Here is a 15,970-nt window from a genome sequence, read left to right as displayed (position 1 = left end):
GGAAATCTTCAGCTGGATGCTTGAATGAGTGTTGTGATTCCTCTGTTAAAAGTTTCTTACTCTGCATCCCTAATGCCTAGTACTAGTCTGCTTTACTCTAAGAAGACAAGTTTTTTGCCAGCCAGGACAATTCAATTTATAAGTAACATGAAAGAAAAAAAAAAAAAATCTGTGTTTTAATTGCAAGAAAAATTAGTGCCGAGGTTTTGGTAATCTTATTTGCAAAACATTCCACTGTTTGAATTAATTATGCAGCTGAGACTATCTCCTGCAACTTAAAACAAAGCAGTTCAAAACTGCCCCACTTCTCCAAGGACTTTTGCTACAGACACCGGATGACCTCGTGTCACCTCCTTTCATGTTTCACCGGGCTTTGGGTCACTTGTGATCTGATGTGACCTGGATAAAGAGCTAAAGGGCTGAGAATCTCTGCCCTTAGGCACCCCATTGCTTTGCAGCGCTGAGGAGCCTGCCCGAGGTGGCGAAAGCTGTCAGGCACCCGCACCTACAGTCCCAGCCAGGAGAAAGGAAAAAAGCCTTCTCCTCACAGCGGGACAGCGGAGCACAGCAGTTTCCACCCTCCCACATTCCTGGTTTCCTCCCTGCTTGCCCTGAGAGTACAGATGTGTTTCAGAAAGCTCTGTTGGAAATGAAGCCTCTGCAGGGTGCAGTTGGGACTGTCTGGGCTGGTCTGTACAGCTCTTCTGTGTGGGCTTTGAAGCTGGCACCGGGGGCAGCCTTGGCCCACAAGCACTGAGTGTCTCAGGTTGCCCCAGATGACCACCGAGACATGTCTTGTGTTTTTCTCCTCCATTTTTTAGTGCCTGGCACGCAGTGCTGTGTGCCAGCCCAGCAGCCCGCTGGGCTGAGGAGGTGCCTGAGTCAGGGGAGTGCATCCTTTGGCCATGGCACTGCACTGGCCCCAGCACCAGCTGCAGAGAGGTGCCTTTGGTGCCATGCTCATCTCTGTTGTCTAAGTGGACACTGGAGTGAGGACCTCTGCCAGCTGCATCAGGGACTCCTCCAGGAGAGCGCTGCTTGCTCCTGGAAGCGGATGCCATGTGCTTGGGCACAAATCACCTAATGTACAGATGGGTAAGCAGAAGCCAGGCTGCAAACCACCAAACAGGGCAGCTTCTCAGCTGGCACAGCTCAGCTCAGCTCTGCTCCAGTCTGGAGCTGAACCTTTTGCCCTGATTTACTCATGTAAGAGGGAGTTCTCCACACTTGGTGGCTGCTCAGCCAGGAGGGCACCCTGTACTGTAGCCACTTGTAGAAGAATACTAACAAGACATGCTGAGCCATCTCTTGCAGTGAAAGTCCTTAGGAGTCACCACAGAACATTAAACCTGGAGGAAAAGAACAAACACCTGGTGCTAATGGAGAGGGCACAAAGAAAGAGGGAGATCTTACCCGAACAAAGCTGGCTGGAAACCAGCCCTCACTGTCCAGAATCCTCCCCCACCACCACTCCTTGTTGGTGGCATCCATTACTTCGATGACATCGCCGGCCTTGAATCCCAGCTCCTGGTCATCCATGGTGACGTGGTCCCAGAGGGCTTCTGCATACACCACGCTGCCATCGCTGATGAGCTGTGGGCAGAGCAGGCACACTGTCAGTCTCTCCACACCAGCAGCACGTGTGCCAGCCTGGCTGCAGCCCTGGCACACGTCCTGCTGATTCTGTACCCCCATGAGCAATGAGGAGGTGGTGCCAGGCTGGCAGTTGCTTTTCCTGATCCTGCTCTCAACAGCATTTACTCAGAATCACTTGCACACACTATGTTTACTACCATAAAAACATAAATCCTGGTATTTCATATGCTGGCTTTGCCTCAGCCAGTAAACAAGGCTCAGTGGTACCTTGTTTGTGGAGGATGCTCTGGTGCTGCCAGGGCAGCTCTGCTTTGGAAAGCCTTGAAATAAAACCTTGAGCATCAATATTTAGAGACATACTTCAGAGCAAAAAGTACTGGAATGGTCTGCCCAGGGAGGTGGTGGAGTCACCATCCCTGGATATGTTTAAAAAAAGATTGGATATGGCACTCAGTGCCATGGTTAATTGAGGTGTTGGGGCTGGATTGGACTCAATGATCTTGAAGGTCTCTTCCAAGCCAGTGATTGTGTGAATTCTGTGAAAAAACATTCAGAGGCCTCAGAGCTACTCTGGAATGTGTAGAGCCTGAAGCCTGTAAGATGGTTAAACATAGCACTTAATATGCTTAAAATAAGACTCCTGGAGAGTTTTAAGCATTTATACTGAGGAACAGCAGTTATTTACTGCATGCCCCAAAGAGGCCCCACTCTAGGAAAAACAGGACCCCCAACAATTTAGAAAACCCAAACCAAAACTGAAGCTCATGTGGCTGGAAGCTGCAAGGGGGCTCCTGAACATAGTGATGCTGTGCCTGGAGCCATTGCTGACCCTTCCCTCCTCAGCTGTGGGGTGGCCAGGTAACACGTGGGTGCGGCTGCAGTGGTGTCTCTGTGGGCTGGTCCTGCTGGCCACCACAGCAGGAGTGCCTGATGCCACTGGTTTATCAGTCAGAGTCTCCCTTGGATTTCAACAACTCCAGAGAACACTCACAGAATTCCCTGGGCCTGAGTGTACCCGGGACTGTCTGAACACCAAAGGTTTTCCCAAGAAGATGGAGTGTGTACTGGAGTTCTGGTAAAAAGGACTTGACCATTGTGGAGTGGCAGTGAAGGCCTGTTTTTCTCCAGGAAAATGGTGCAATGATGAATTATGGGAAGACAACAGGAAGACAATATGGAAGACAATATGCAAGGCACATGGGAGAAAGAGAAAAGCTGTGGGAAAGCCACCGTCCCTTGCAGGTCTCCCAGCAGTGCAGCAGTATCACCACAGCACACAGGGCATGGACCACCCACGCCCCTTGGGCTGCTCAGTCATGCAGAGTCATCCCCTGCTCTGGGTTACTGCTGCTGCCTCTCCACAAAGGAGAGGTGCACGTTGGAAAAGAATGTCAGCGTAATCATCAGCTGGGTAAATCAGAAGAGGGTTAACGAGGCATTTGAAAGAAAATTGAAATGCAGTCTGCCTTTGGATAGCAAATGCCCCTTCACTGAACCAGAAACAGCTTAATGCAGTATTTCCATTCTGACAGAAATAATGGGATGATGGGGAAAGAGAGGGTGAGAGGTTCCCACTTATCTACACAGCCAGTGTGTAGCCAGAGCTAGGTGGGATGCAGTGCAGTGATGCTATGTGTATCTCTGTGAAAGTAGGGGATGGATCCATGTGGCAGCAAAAACAAAAGGGTTATTGATATATTAAAAACAACATATGTGCCTCAGAATGGTCATGTAGAAATTAGAGCCTCTCCTCCCCCAGAAGGTGGTGGGATCAGCCCAACTGAAGTGCATCCACACAGGATGGGAAACAAACAGGAGGAGCCCAAGGCTATAGTGTGGAAGGAAAACTGGGATATAGCTGCCACCACAGCAACGTGGTGGGATGATTCTCACAACTGGAGTGCTGCAGCAGGTAGCCATAAATCCTTCAGAAGGAACAGGCATGGAAGGAGAGGCAGTGGGGGAACCCTGTATGTGAGCGAGTGTTTTGATGATGGTGATGACAGGGTTGAGTGTTCCCCCTCTCCTGGGGGGCAGCAGAGGAGCAGGCTCTGCTCTCTGGTGCCCAGTGACAGGAGCCACAGGAACGGCCTGGAGCCATGGCAGAGCAGGTTTAGACTGGATATCAGGAAAAGGTTCTTTCCCCAGAGGGTGGTGGGACACGGAACAGGCTCCCCAGGATCACAGCCCCAAGGCTGCCAGAGCTCAAGGAATGTTTGGACAATGCTGTGAGACACAGGGTGGAATTCTTAGGGTGTTTGTGCAGGGCCAGGAATAGGACTTTGATGATCCTTGTGTGTCCCTTCCAACTCAGGATACTCTATGATTCTCTAAATACATTTATCCATGATCTGGATGAGGGGATTGAGTGCACCCTCAGTAATTTAGAGGTTTTAGCTTTTTAGCATAAAGCAGTGACAACTAGAATATGGAAGAGAGTGGGGAAGAGAGCAGAAGTGTATTTTTCCAGACTTGGCTATCAGATTTCAGCTCCAGAAGAGCAGCTGGGCCGTGGGTGAGGGCAGGTGTAGCCAGTCTCACAAAGAGCTCTGCTGCTGCTTTGGGCAATCCATTTGCTTTGGGACTGCAGGGACTGGTGCCTGTGCAGACCACAAGCTGAGCCAGCTCCTCCAGCTGCAGGGAGGCAGAGCAGTAACAGGGTGAGGGGGTGGCTGGAGCCCAGCACCTGGCCAGCCCTATGGAGGGGAGCTGATTACATGCTCAGATCTCACTCTCAGTGCTGGGCACACACCAGGTGACAGCACCTGTGCCACGCCCTGCGGGAAGGGATGGTTGTTGCTCAGGATATGGGCAGAAACCTTCAGAAGAGTGGCATCCAGCAGGCTTTTCAACATCCAACCTGTGACCAGCACATAGAGAACATGGCTCTTTCTCAGACAAAATACCTCGTCTGTGTGTTTAAATATGCCAGCCTGGATCAGTGCTCCGAGCATGATGTGCAGGCTGGCACGCACCGTGGCCATTTCCAGAGAGAGGCTAAGTGGACTTCCTCTAGCACTGAGCTGGTCACACAAACAGAGCACTGATGATGTGAAGGCATTAATACCACACGGTACCACGCTGTCACATCTTGGTAACGTGATAAGAAGACAAGAGACCAAGCCTGACCCAGCATTCACAGCACATAGGGCTGATACACAGCTCACAGAGCCACATGGTTCTACTCAGAGTCACTGAAAGCCACGGGGCTGAGTAGAGAATCCTCAGCTGCTATTTTAATCCATCCATTAATATTAATACCTTACATTTTCTCTATTCAACAACAGACATACTGTAGGTGTGATCTGGAAAATACAGGAAGTCACAACTGTGGGATCACCAGCCTGGCCAAACAGGCAGGCAAGACACTGCCAGTTCTCATGCAAAGGAATAACTAAAACACATCTGAACATCAGGCCAGGATTTGTTTAACTGACCACACACACCTTGTTTCTGGGGAGGAATGATCTATATGGAATAAATCATGAAATAAAGAGCAAAAAATTACTTCATCTGTTCTTGGGATTATCTCAATTAATGTAATACAGCAGCACTCAACACACCTTCATGTGTTCAGGCTAACAGGCTCTGCCTGGCCCCCTCCCTGCCCCACCTCCTCCTGTGCTGGTACCCCAGGGTGGGCAGGGGCAGACCTGGGTGCTGAGCACTGCTCAGTGATCAGGGCCCTGCTCCTCTCTGCCCCCAGCTCAGGCTGTGTCTTATACTGTTATTTTCCACTGTATGCAGTCTAACTCCTAGGCTGATACAGAAATATCCACTACACCCAGCCCAAGAGCCCCCTTTCCCAGAGCAGGTACAGGTGGGTAGCTCAGAGCCAGGACTGGCATTTCCATGACACAGGAGCACCCACGGTGCCACATGTCACTGCAGCAAGGAGAGCTGCCCCATCCTCCCCCAGGGGCAAGCTGCCATGGGCAAAGAGGGGCAGGACTCTGGTGCAGTAAGGTAGAAAAATCATAGAGAAAGGCTTCATAAAATCAGGCCTGCTCTCCTGGAATCAGTGGCTGGCCTTGTCAAAGCAAGCATTTTGCAAGTTCCCATGTGAAAGCAATCCTGGTATGAGCAGTTTGTTAACATAACAATCTAGTCCTGGGTAAAAAGCAACTTGGACCTGTATAAACTGGTTTTGCACCGTTAGATAGAAAAATGAAAACTATCTCTTACAAACAACTTTCCTGAGAGTTTGAGTGACCAATCAACACAGAATCACAACTTGTTAATAACCAATAAAGTAATTGGCAAGAAAACTACTGATCAATTGGAGTCCCACACGAGGTCTGTGAAACTGTATAAAAAGGAGTTATGTGAATGAAGAATGGGCTTTTTCCACCATGAAGAAAATGGAGTCTGTGTGATTTATTCCCATAGGACTCTCCTACCCCAGGAAGGATAAAACACACCAGCAGGTAAAAGGGTTTTGGCAAAATGTGTTTGAGGTGGCACCACCAAGCAGATGTGCTGAGGGAGCTGCCTGGCTCCCAGAGGAGTGTGCATGGAAGGGGATGCTCACCCCCGCCAAACACCTCCTTGGCTCAAAAGGCTCAGCTCACCACACTTTGATCTCTGCAATTAAAGCAAGGTTTGGAAAACAACTACTAATTTTACATGAAACAACATATATATGCTGGCTTTGTAATGTCAAGGACAACTTGGTACATGTTCTTGAAGAGACCCAGTGTATAGCAGAGAAAAGTTATGAGAGAGAGAATGCAAACCAGCTGCTCTAGCTCCTGCAGCTGGCAGTGGGGAAAACAATCAGAAATCAACTTTTTTCTTTGTTTATAAAAACACCTAACTTTGTAGACAGCAGCATTTGCAACCCAAACGCAGCACTAGCCCAGATGCTTGAATCTGTAAATCAAGGGCAGCTCTGTTACTGCCCTGGCCTTTCTGTGTCCCCATTGCAGCCCCAGGCTCCTGTTCCAGCCCTCCCTGCTACAAGGGGAAGGCACTGGAGCTGATGCCTTGGAGGGGCTGCCTAGAACAGAGGCTGGACAAGATTCAGAGAATAAAGTGGGTATTTATTAAAGGCCTTCAAACAGGTTCACCTTGGGCAGTCAGAAGCCTCCCAGAGGCTGCACCCAAGCTGGACAATGGGCACCAGTTTTTCAGACACTTGTGAGTTTGGTCCATTCACATGTCAGGGGTTAATGCTCCAATTACAGCTTCAGCTAATGAAGTCATTTACCCCCTGTTTGCTCCCCCCAATTCACTTTTGTTTGTCCTTTTTGGTGCCTGAGGCTGTGGGGTGTCCTTGGATCTCAGGCCCAGAGGGATTGTTTTGTCTGACCACAGTGTGAAGACAGTAAGGAACACTCTGTATGGAGTTTGGAGTTAGGCACTAATGCAGCATAGGATTTGAACAATAGAAAAGCTAAAATCCTAAGGCACCAGGACAGCTCCTCCCATGGCACAGATGGAGGGGAAGATTGATGGATGGCTTCTTCGAACAGTGTCTTCACAGAGGCTGCCAAGGAGGACACACAGCCAGGGCTGGTGCACAGAGCTGCCCCAAATTAAGTCCATTACATGTGGGCAAGCAGACCTAGCATGTCAAGGCCCATGCCATGGGCTTGTTGGCATTGCAGCTCCTCAGTCCCTGTCTGTCTCAGGCTGGACACCTTGACATAATTACCTTGTATGTCCTGGTCTTGTTTGGACAGCACCTCCAGGCAATATTAACAGAGATAAAAGATCTCAGCAATTTACAGAATGAGTGATGAAGATGCCTTTAGGAAATATTTATCTTTGAGCTACTTGTTTCTATTTGAATAAAATTTGAATAGCTTTCTCTTGACAATGTCAAGTACACTGGATCATGCAGAGCCAAGAAATAAACCCAGGAGCATCAAAAGAACTGGGAAAAGGGAAGATCAGGGAGAAGGTACCAATAGAATAGAATTTATTTTTCAGCTCTGTGACTCTAAAGAGACATGTTCCACAAAGAGCACCTGACCCCAGCCCTTCCTGGTGAGCTAAAATGGTTGCCATGAAGCCTGTGCTCATTGCTTACCCCTCCCGAACTTGTGTGTAACAGACTGAAGCTGAACTGGTCCTGCACACAACATTTAAGCCCTGCAGCAGTCCTGACCCCAGAGGCAAAGCCCTCCCACAGCTCCAGTTCCTTCAGCAGTCACTTTGCTTCCAGAGCTTCTCCTCTGCCTCTCTCATGCAAGCTGCAGCAGAGGAGTGAAAAAAAAAAAATTACCTACACACATGCCCCAAAGTTGTGCTTCATTCACACAAATACTTATTTTCTCTGAATATGAGCAGAAGCCAAAACCGACCTCTGCCTTGAACTGAACCCATGGGATAGTTTTGAAATTGTCACAGAATTCCCAGAATGACCAGGTTGGAAGAGACCTTCTAGATCATAGAGTCCAACCCAGCCCCAACACCTCAACTGAACCCTGGCACCCAGTGCCACATCCAGTCTGTTTTTAAACACATCCAGGGATGGTGACTCCACCACCTCCCCAGGCAGACCATTCCAGAACTTTATCACCCTTTCCATGAAAAACTTCTTCCTAACATCCAACCTAAATTTCCCTTGGTGCAGCTTGAGGCTGTGTCCTCTGGTTCTGTCAGTGCTGCCTGGAGAAAGAGCCCAACCCCACCTGAGCACAGGCACCTTTCAGGAGCTGCAGAGAGAGATGAGCTCATCCCTGAGTCTCCTTTTCTCCAGGCTGAGCACCCCCAGCTCCCTCAGTGGTTCCTCACAGGGTTTGTGTTCCCAGCCCCTCTCCAGCCTCGCTGCCTCCTCTGGACGCGCTCCAGCGTCTCAATGTCCTTCCCAAACTGAGGGGCCAGAGCTGGGCACACCAGGACTCCACAGACTCCAGGTGTGGCCTCACCAGTGCCCAGCACAGGGGAGGAATGACCTCCCTGCTCCCGCTGGCCACACTATTCCTGATCCAGGCCAGGATGCCATTGGTCTTCTTAGCCACCTGGGCACACTGCTGTCCTGATAGCTTGTTCTTGTTTCCTCTCAAAACTTTTAGCTTCACTGTCATGGGAAACAGAGATTAAATATATCTCACAGAGCTTCTGTCATCTGAGCAGCAGGCACTGAGTCTGAATGAATTATCTGGATTGGCTTTTCAGAGCATCTCCCCTCGTGGGGGGACAGAGACCCCAGGGAAAGGCTCATCTTCAGCATCTCTCTCAGCATGATGAGCTAACCAAGCCCCTGGGCTTCCTGTCTCCCCTCATTTCCAGGCAGGAATTTGGGCTGGCTCTGCTAGACTGGACTTGCTGCTGCCTGGCTGCAGGGTGCCAGAACCACCAACTCAGCTCTGCAGGCACAGCAAACACTTCAGTGCTTCTTGCTGCTCCCCTGCCCACACGTTCCAGGGTAACAGGAGCCCTCCCTGCCAGTGTGACAGGGGCACGTGTCCCCACGTGGGCAGTGCTCGTGTCACTGCTTCATTCACAGGCCCACACACCGTGCCCCCTGACAAGCCATGCCCTTGGCATTTGTTGCCCTTTTGCCTGCACTGTAAGCTGCATACTTTTCAGCAGAGATTTTTGAGACTGATTAAGGGTAGTGGAGGACTCTCAGGCATTTACCAAGCACTGCAGATCTCCATTCAAAATATTTTAATTTGACAGTGATTCTCCTTAACAAATCTAAAATGTCAGTCAACAAAGATCTTAATCCAGCTAAGTGTGCTCCACTGATATTCCACAGTGCTGCTTTTTAAATCAGTGCCTGTAGTTAAACCCCTCATGTGACATCTAGTACAGCTGCCTCCATTTAACAAACATTCAACATTTGTCATCACATTTATTTGGTAAGAACTATTTTCCACAAAACCATTATGACTGGCATTAATTACATTATTCCCTTTTATTTATATCATCTGAGTCCTGATTCCCCCTCAGAAGTGATTTAAACAGATGGGAAGAGGAGGAGGGTCCCCCCTGCAGCAGGCAAGGAGAGGCTTTGAAATCTGCCTTAATGCAGTGCTGCAGGAGCAGGGAACAGCCCTTTGGGAAGTGCAGGGGGCAGAGCTGTGCTTCATGTTGAGTGAACCTGTGTGTGAAGAGTTTGGCCTGAGAAAGCCTGCCAGGGGTGCACATCCCCTGGGTGCCATTAAATGGGATCCTTCAAACCCCAGAGTGAGGCAAGAACCTCCCAGTTCCTCACCTAAAATGTGGGAGCTGACTATTACAATGCAAAAGAAAACAACTTGAAAATTGCTTTCAGCCATTTTGCTTTTGGCTGAAATAACTCAGGATAGTTCTTATGAAGGAGAGAGGACAGTCACCTGCAGCTGAGGAGGAGACCTAAATCACTTCAACCCTGGCAGTGCCCTCAGGACTCCAACCATCACTGTCCCATGGCCTGTCTGTCAAGGGTGTGGGAACCCAGGACATCCCTCTGGCTGCCCTGGCTGGCTCGAGACCCTGGCAGGGGGCTCAGAGACCTTGGCACAAAGTCAAAAACACGTAGCTTCGATTTTAGCCTGTGGAAAAAACTGCTAACTTCGTGTGAGGAATTACAAGCCACAAGGGTTTGAGTGGTGTGGTAGTTGAATTAACACAGGGTGAAAAAGTAGAATTTTGGGGTTTGAAAATAACGGGTTCAAGGGGACAAGATAGAGAGATTTGGGTGTGTCCTGACCTTCTTCTCCTTCTCCTTGCCCTCCATGTCTTGGTGTGATGGTGACACTTTTCTGTTGGTTTAAGGTACAGACACACTGTCCAACAGAAATGAGATATTGGTACATTATTGTAAACATGGCACACGTAGGTTTTGGTATAAAATGTGAACACCACCCTGAGGGCAGACAGAATGCCATGGCCGACCTGCTGGACAGAGCTCAGCAGGGCAGAGAAAGAATGTTCTAGATAAAGGAAAATAAATAACCTTGAGAAGCTGATCCTACACATTCAGACTCCTTCTCTGGCTGCACGGGCTGGGAAATGAGGACTTTTACATTCTCGGGGCCACCTCGACACCCTGACCCCGAGAAAGGGAGCCTGCTCATTTGGGGAACTAAGATCCCTAAGTTTTGGCATAAGGAAAAGCCAGGAGCAAAGCCCTTCTCAAGCCTTTAGGTAATTCTGCAACAGGTTCTCTGTGTGTCACATTTTATAGCTGCACATTGCAGTAGCAGGTAACATGTACATGTAACAAGTAAAGCTGAAAAGCAGCTTTCATTTTAACCTGTCAAACAATTTTCCAGAGGACCTTTGTTGAAATATATAACACATTTATTTTCTGGTATAAGTGAAACATATTTTCACTCTTTCTAAACAAGTAGATACAATGCTGAGTGACAGAGTGACAAATGGCAACAGAAATTCAAATGTAACATGAACAATATCTAACACAAGTGACTGACTAAATGAGCTGCTCATCAGGAAGGTCTTTGCAGACCCATTTAGGAAAACACCAGCCCTCTCCATCAGGGTCAGAAGCCCAAATATCAGGAATGACTCAGAAAGAGAGGAGAAGCAGGCAAGGCACAAAGAGCAGCATGAATCAAACGTGGGAAGAGTTTCTAGGCCAGCACAAGCTAAACAGACCTTGAAGCTGCAACAGAGACAGACAGATGGAGGGTGGCCATGAGCTGAAGGCTCACAAAAAGGTTATTTCTAATCCAGGCTACTGGGTGCCCAGTGAAACCACCAGGCAAGAAGCTTGGGACAAAAGCAGGACCTTTTCCCTGTGGTGCATAATTAAGCTGTGGCACAGGAAGCCTCACAGCCCAACCCAGAGATGATTTTTAAAAAGATTAAGTAAATGTAAGTACTTCAAGGAGATTTAAACACATCCTGTCTGGATACAGCCCACCAAGGACCTTAAACACACCTGGGAAGTCACACGAGGCAAAGAGCCAGGCCTCTACTCCTGAGCAGTTACCCAAGTCACAGGTAAAAGTGTCACAGGTAAAAGTGTCACTGGCTGGCCCTACAGAGCTGGGCATTAGGGTGGTAACATTTATCTCACAGAGCATTAGGACATGAGGGTAGTGACAAGCACAGAAGGAAAGAAATGCTGATTATTTGTATTATCCACAGATATTTCTTAAAACGAGCCCTGGAGTTGTTAACCTGGCAGGCACAGCTACATCCCATGAGCTACAGCAACACTGGCATTCAGGTGGAAAATCAGCAGCTGCCAGCACAGTAATTACAGGGACATTAGGATGTCCCCTGGGGCAGGGCTGTTCCTCTCCTGCCTGGGACTCCTCAGCACTTCCACACATTCAATAGAACAGATCCCACACACTCCATCCTCCACCAGCAACCCTCGCCAGGGACACACATCTGGAGCAGCCATCCATCCCTACACATGGATGTCTAACTCCTGGTATGCTTTTCTTTCCTCCAGAAAGGAGGATGAAAGTGTAGCCAGGGAAACCTGGCTGTCCACATACTGCCTGGGAGAAAGAGTCCCTGCACGCAGGTCACAGGAGCAGGCACGTGCCACATCCCACTCAAAATGTCCAGAAAGCCCTTTGCAATTAAGAGCTCAAAGGACCTCAAAACCTCCTTAAAGACACAAAACTTAAGTCATTCCAAAGCTCTAAATCAGCTTAAACTCATCTAAGGCCCTACAGTGTTTTTAAGCATTTTAAACCCATCTAAAGCCTTAAAGTGGCTTAAGGAACTTGAAATACTCCGAGGCTTAAAAGTGGTTTAAGATCTCTAACTTTTGGCTCAGCCACTCCTCACCCCAGCCACCCAGTCCCAATTACCCCAACCAGCCCAGATGCTGCCAGAACAGCACCTGGAAATTGTCCATGTACTCTTCTCCTACTTTCTTTGGCTTCAAAGACTGCAAAGGTGGAAGGCCTGGGGTTGAACTCTCAGGTTGGAACAAAACTCTGACCTAGGGCTCACACATCTACAAAGTTTGTAGTTTCTGGTTCCAGTTTGGCTGTAGATGAAAATTGTCTCAGACTGCCTGACTCCCCACTTGACCTCACCCAGAGTTTTGAAGTCTATGCTCACAGCAGAGGATGAAGCAAAGCTAGTTACCACAATATTCTTCATTTTCTGATGACCTGATTTTAACTGTGCAACCTGGGAATAGAAATGGCCCAGGATGTTTCTGTTTGGCTGTTCACACACTTAAGAGTGATTGCTGTTGCATCTTTTTTACACTGCCATTTCCCAGACACCCAAGTAGAAACTATTTTCATCAGAAAATTGTATTTAATGCTACATTAACATATTTCTCTGTCACTTATGCTTTCCCCGTTCTCCTCTTGCTGCAGCTGCAGGACTACCCTTCCTCTGTGCACTCCCTGGAATATTTCCTCTCCTTTTCCCTCTCTGCAAGACAGCTCCTGCTTCTACCACTTCTCTCATGACTTAATTCTGGAATTTTTCCTACCTACCTCTCTTTTGCTTTCTCTTTCATCATTATTTCTTTGCACAAATGAGGATTATACTCCACAGATCCCTCAGGACAATATCCAAACCAGTTCAGCTGTAGCTATTCTGCCACACAGATTTATTGAGGATAAATGCTGCATCCTGGCTCCTTGAAGAAGGAAAGGAAAAGGAGACATGCAGGTCACAGGCTCTCTGCCTGATGATGACTCTTCCCCCAAAAGGTACAGCAAGTTATGGAATCACTTGTAGCTTGAAGGCAAATTAACCTTAGTTTTACAAATAAGGTTAAATAAAACGTTTAAAAGCTGATACAAGTTGCATTGCCAACAAACCCTTCTGAATCATCCAAACGTCAGCATCAAGGCCCAAACACAGTTCATGGCTTTCCTTTTCATGTGTGTGCATGAGTTAATTGCAATGGAACACACTGCAAAAAACATGCTGAAATCATTTTTATTGCTGCTATCTCCTGTGAAAACATCTCCTTTGCATCAAACTGTGCCTAAGTCTGTACAGCACTGGCAGGTGCTGCCAGGAGTGCTGGGCCAACAAAGATTACTTATCAATTTCCATGACATGGCTCTAAGAGGTTCTCCCTGCCTCAAAAGAACCATGCACAGTTTAGTATCCATTTTCTTTCTTAATTTTTTCCTGAGAGAGAAACCCTGCAGGGTTTTGGTGACATAAAACTTGTAACTTCCACCACTACTACCACCACTCATCCCCTGTCTGGTGATCTCTTTCCCATGGTACACACACTGGGCTAGATCATTTCGTCACAGAACTAAGAACTGCTGTTTGTCCTATTGTTTGAAAATGGGGCAGAGGAAAATCTGAATAACAGAGAAGAACAAAAAAACACCTTGGTAATGTCTCACTGTCAGGCAAAAGAGGCTGCCTAAGCCTTTGTTTTTGGTTAGTATCTGTAAATATAAAAATGAGTAATTTCTTTTGTAGTCCCTGCAGAAAGTTCTTCAAGTTATGTACACCCTAGAAAAAAACACCTTTTCCTATTGGAAGTGTCCTATGCTAGGTAAAGGAGACGTTCAGGAAGCAGCAGCTTCCTGGGATCTTCTGAGGCCCTGTACTATTCTGCTTTTGAATATATCCATTTTCTTCATTTGTCTCACATCCACATCATCTGGATGAGGAGATTCAATGGCCTACACAAAGCTAAGGCCTCGAACCAGAACCACACTCCTGTTTCCAAGACCACATTGCAAACAAGTCCTCTAACTACAGGAGACCAAAGCAGCTGCTGCTCCTCCTGCAGGACACACTTTTGGTCCAGGTAGGAAATCCCACCCCTCCTGTTGTGCACCAGTGCTCATTCCTGTCCCCCTGACTCCCTGCACAGCCCTGGCACCAAGAGTCATGCCTGGAGTAATCCTGGCCACAGCTTTCCAGCAGGACAAAGTGGTTTTGCAGAGGCAGCTGAGTTTCAGCTGAGCATGTTCTGGTAGGGCAGGCAGCGATGGGCTCCTGCCATTGCCAGCACTCCTCTCTTGGCATCCAGGGCAGATCTTCTCACTTCGTAATTAGATTATGCTTATTATAATGAGTGCTGGCTCCTGGGCACTACAGGTGTGAACTGGGATGCTAAAAATACCAAGCCATGACTCCTTAGCAGCCTGTCTTTCCCTAATCTCCTGCTGGAACCATTTCATCTGGTGAAGTGAGGAAAGCTGAGTTGGGCTGCTGCTGAGAGATGCCGGTGTAGCTGCTTGGATTCACCCAATGCCTATACCCAGTATTTTTATTTCCATATAACATTTTCCACATCACTGCAGATAATCAACATGCCAGGAAGGGACCAGATCATGGTTGAGAACAAGCACAAGCAGTGGAGCCCTGCTGTACCTGTGCTGCTTGGAGCTGTAGCACCACAAAGAACTCTCAGGTACTGCCCCTGCACAGTGGCCACTACAAACCAGCCCAGCCTAGCAGGAGACAGCAACTGATCCCATTCCTGAGATGATATACCAAACAGACACAGCACTGGACAAAGACAAGGTTTTCAGGTGTGGGCCCTGTGCTGTTTGCTCCATGCCCTTGGCTTTGCCCAGCTCTGGGCAGGAGGGGCTGCAGGAAGGACAGAGGGAGCTGAAGGCAGCCCTTGTTGCCCCAGCTGGGGGGGATCTATCTGATCTGCCTCCAAGGGACAGCAGAGATGCAGGTGTCCAGTGTGAAACTGGTGCTCTCTGGAGGGGGAAGCACGCTGGAAGGAGCTGTGCTAGGGTTTCTCTCCAGGAAGGGAGAGGGGGAAGACAGGACAGGACCTCTGTGCTGCAGCAGGATGGGTGGGACCAGAGCCCAGTACCAGCCCTTCGATCCAGAGGGGTCTGGCAAGGGAGACCAAACTCCCCAATTTCCCTCTCTGTGGTCCTTCACACCTGGCTGACTCCTCTGCTGAAAGGCTGACCAACACCCTCTTGGTACTTTGGGAGACATTTTTCTTTTAGCACCTCCAACACAGGCAAGCTATCACACTTATCAACACAAATGCAGAAAGCTTGCATGCACACCACAGGACAGGGAAAGCCACTGTGGTGTAAGACAGGTCCACACCACCTCTTTGAGTTCCAATTATGCCACTGCCAAATGCAGACACAGACTGGATGCACTGTATGTGACACCAAGAGTCATGCCTGGAGTAATCCTGGCCAAAGAACACATACAAAGATTCATATAAGACATAATTTTATTCCAGTTTGCAGTACACTCTGTAGTTAACAAGGCCAGTGACACAGCATCAATAAGTACTCTCCCTCTAGAAATCTTTCTTTAACCTCTGTAATGTGGCTTATTTTGTTGTGTGTTAATTCTTTATTTTAAATCAAAACACTGGAAGGAGTAATTAAAAGTAATTGTTGATGGTATCATCCTATGTGCTTACTGTGTTTCTTATCTGGCCAGCTCATGCCTTGGATTCCAAGAATAAATCACAAAGACAACAGATATCACATATCACCACAGAAATGAATTTAGCCTGGGAGAACAA

General features: G+C 48.2%; 1 protein-coding gene across 3 annotated transcripts in view; it reads right to left on the bottom strand.

The window, feature by feature from the left end:
• The window catches only part of ARHGEF4 (Rho guanine nucleotide exchange factor 4), a 124,090-nt gene that overhangs the window by 11,139 nt on the left and 96,981 nt on the right, over positions 1-15,970 (bottom strand). For all 3 annotated transcript variants that reach the window (XM_068201373.1, XM_068201374.1, XM_068201375.1), the window contains one exon: positions 1,414-1,593. In XM_068201373.1, coding sequence (XP_068057474.1) covers positions 1,414-1,593 — 180 coding nt within the window. The remainder of the gene's footprint in view (positions 1-1,413; positions 1,594-15,970) is intronic.

Source organism: Anomalospiza imberbis, chromosome 10 (genome assembly GCF_031753505.1).
Source record: "Anomalospiza imberbis isolate Cuckoo-Finch-1a 21T00152 chromosome 10, ASM3175350v1, whole genome shotgun sequence".
In the NCBI taxonomy this organism is placed as follows: Eukaryota; Metazoa; Chordata; class Aves; order Passeriformes; family Viduidae; genus Anomalospiza; species Anomalospiza imberbis.
Note: the sequence above shows the minus strand (reverse complement) of the source record. Positions and strands in the feature narration are given on the sequence as shown.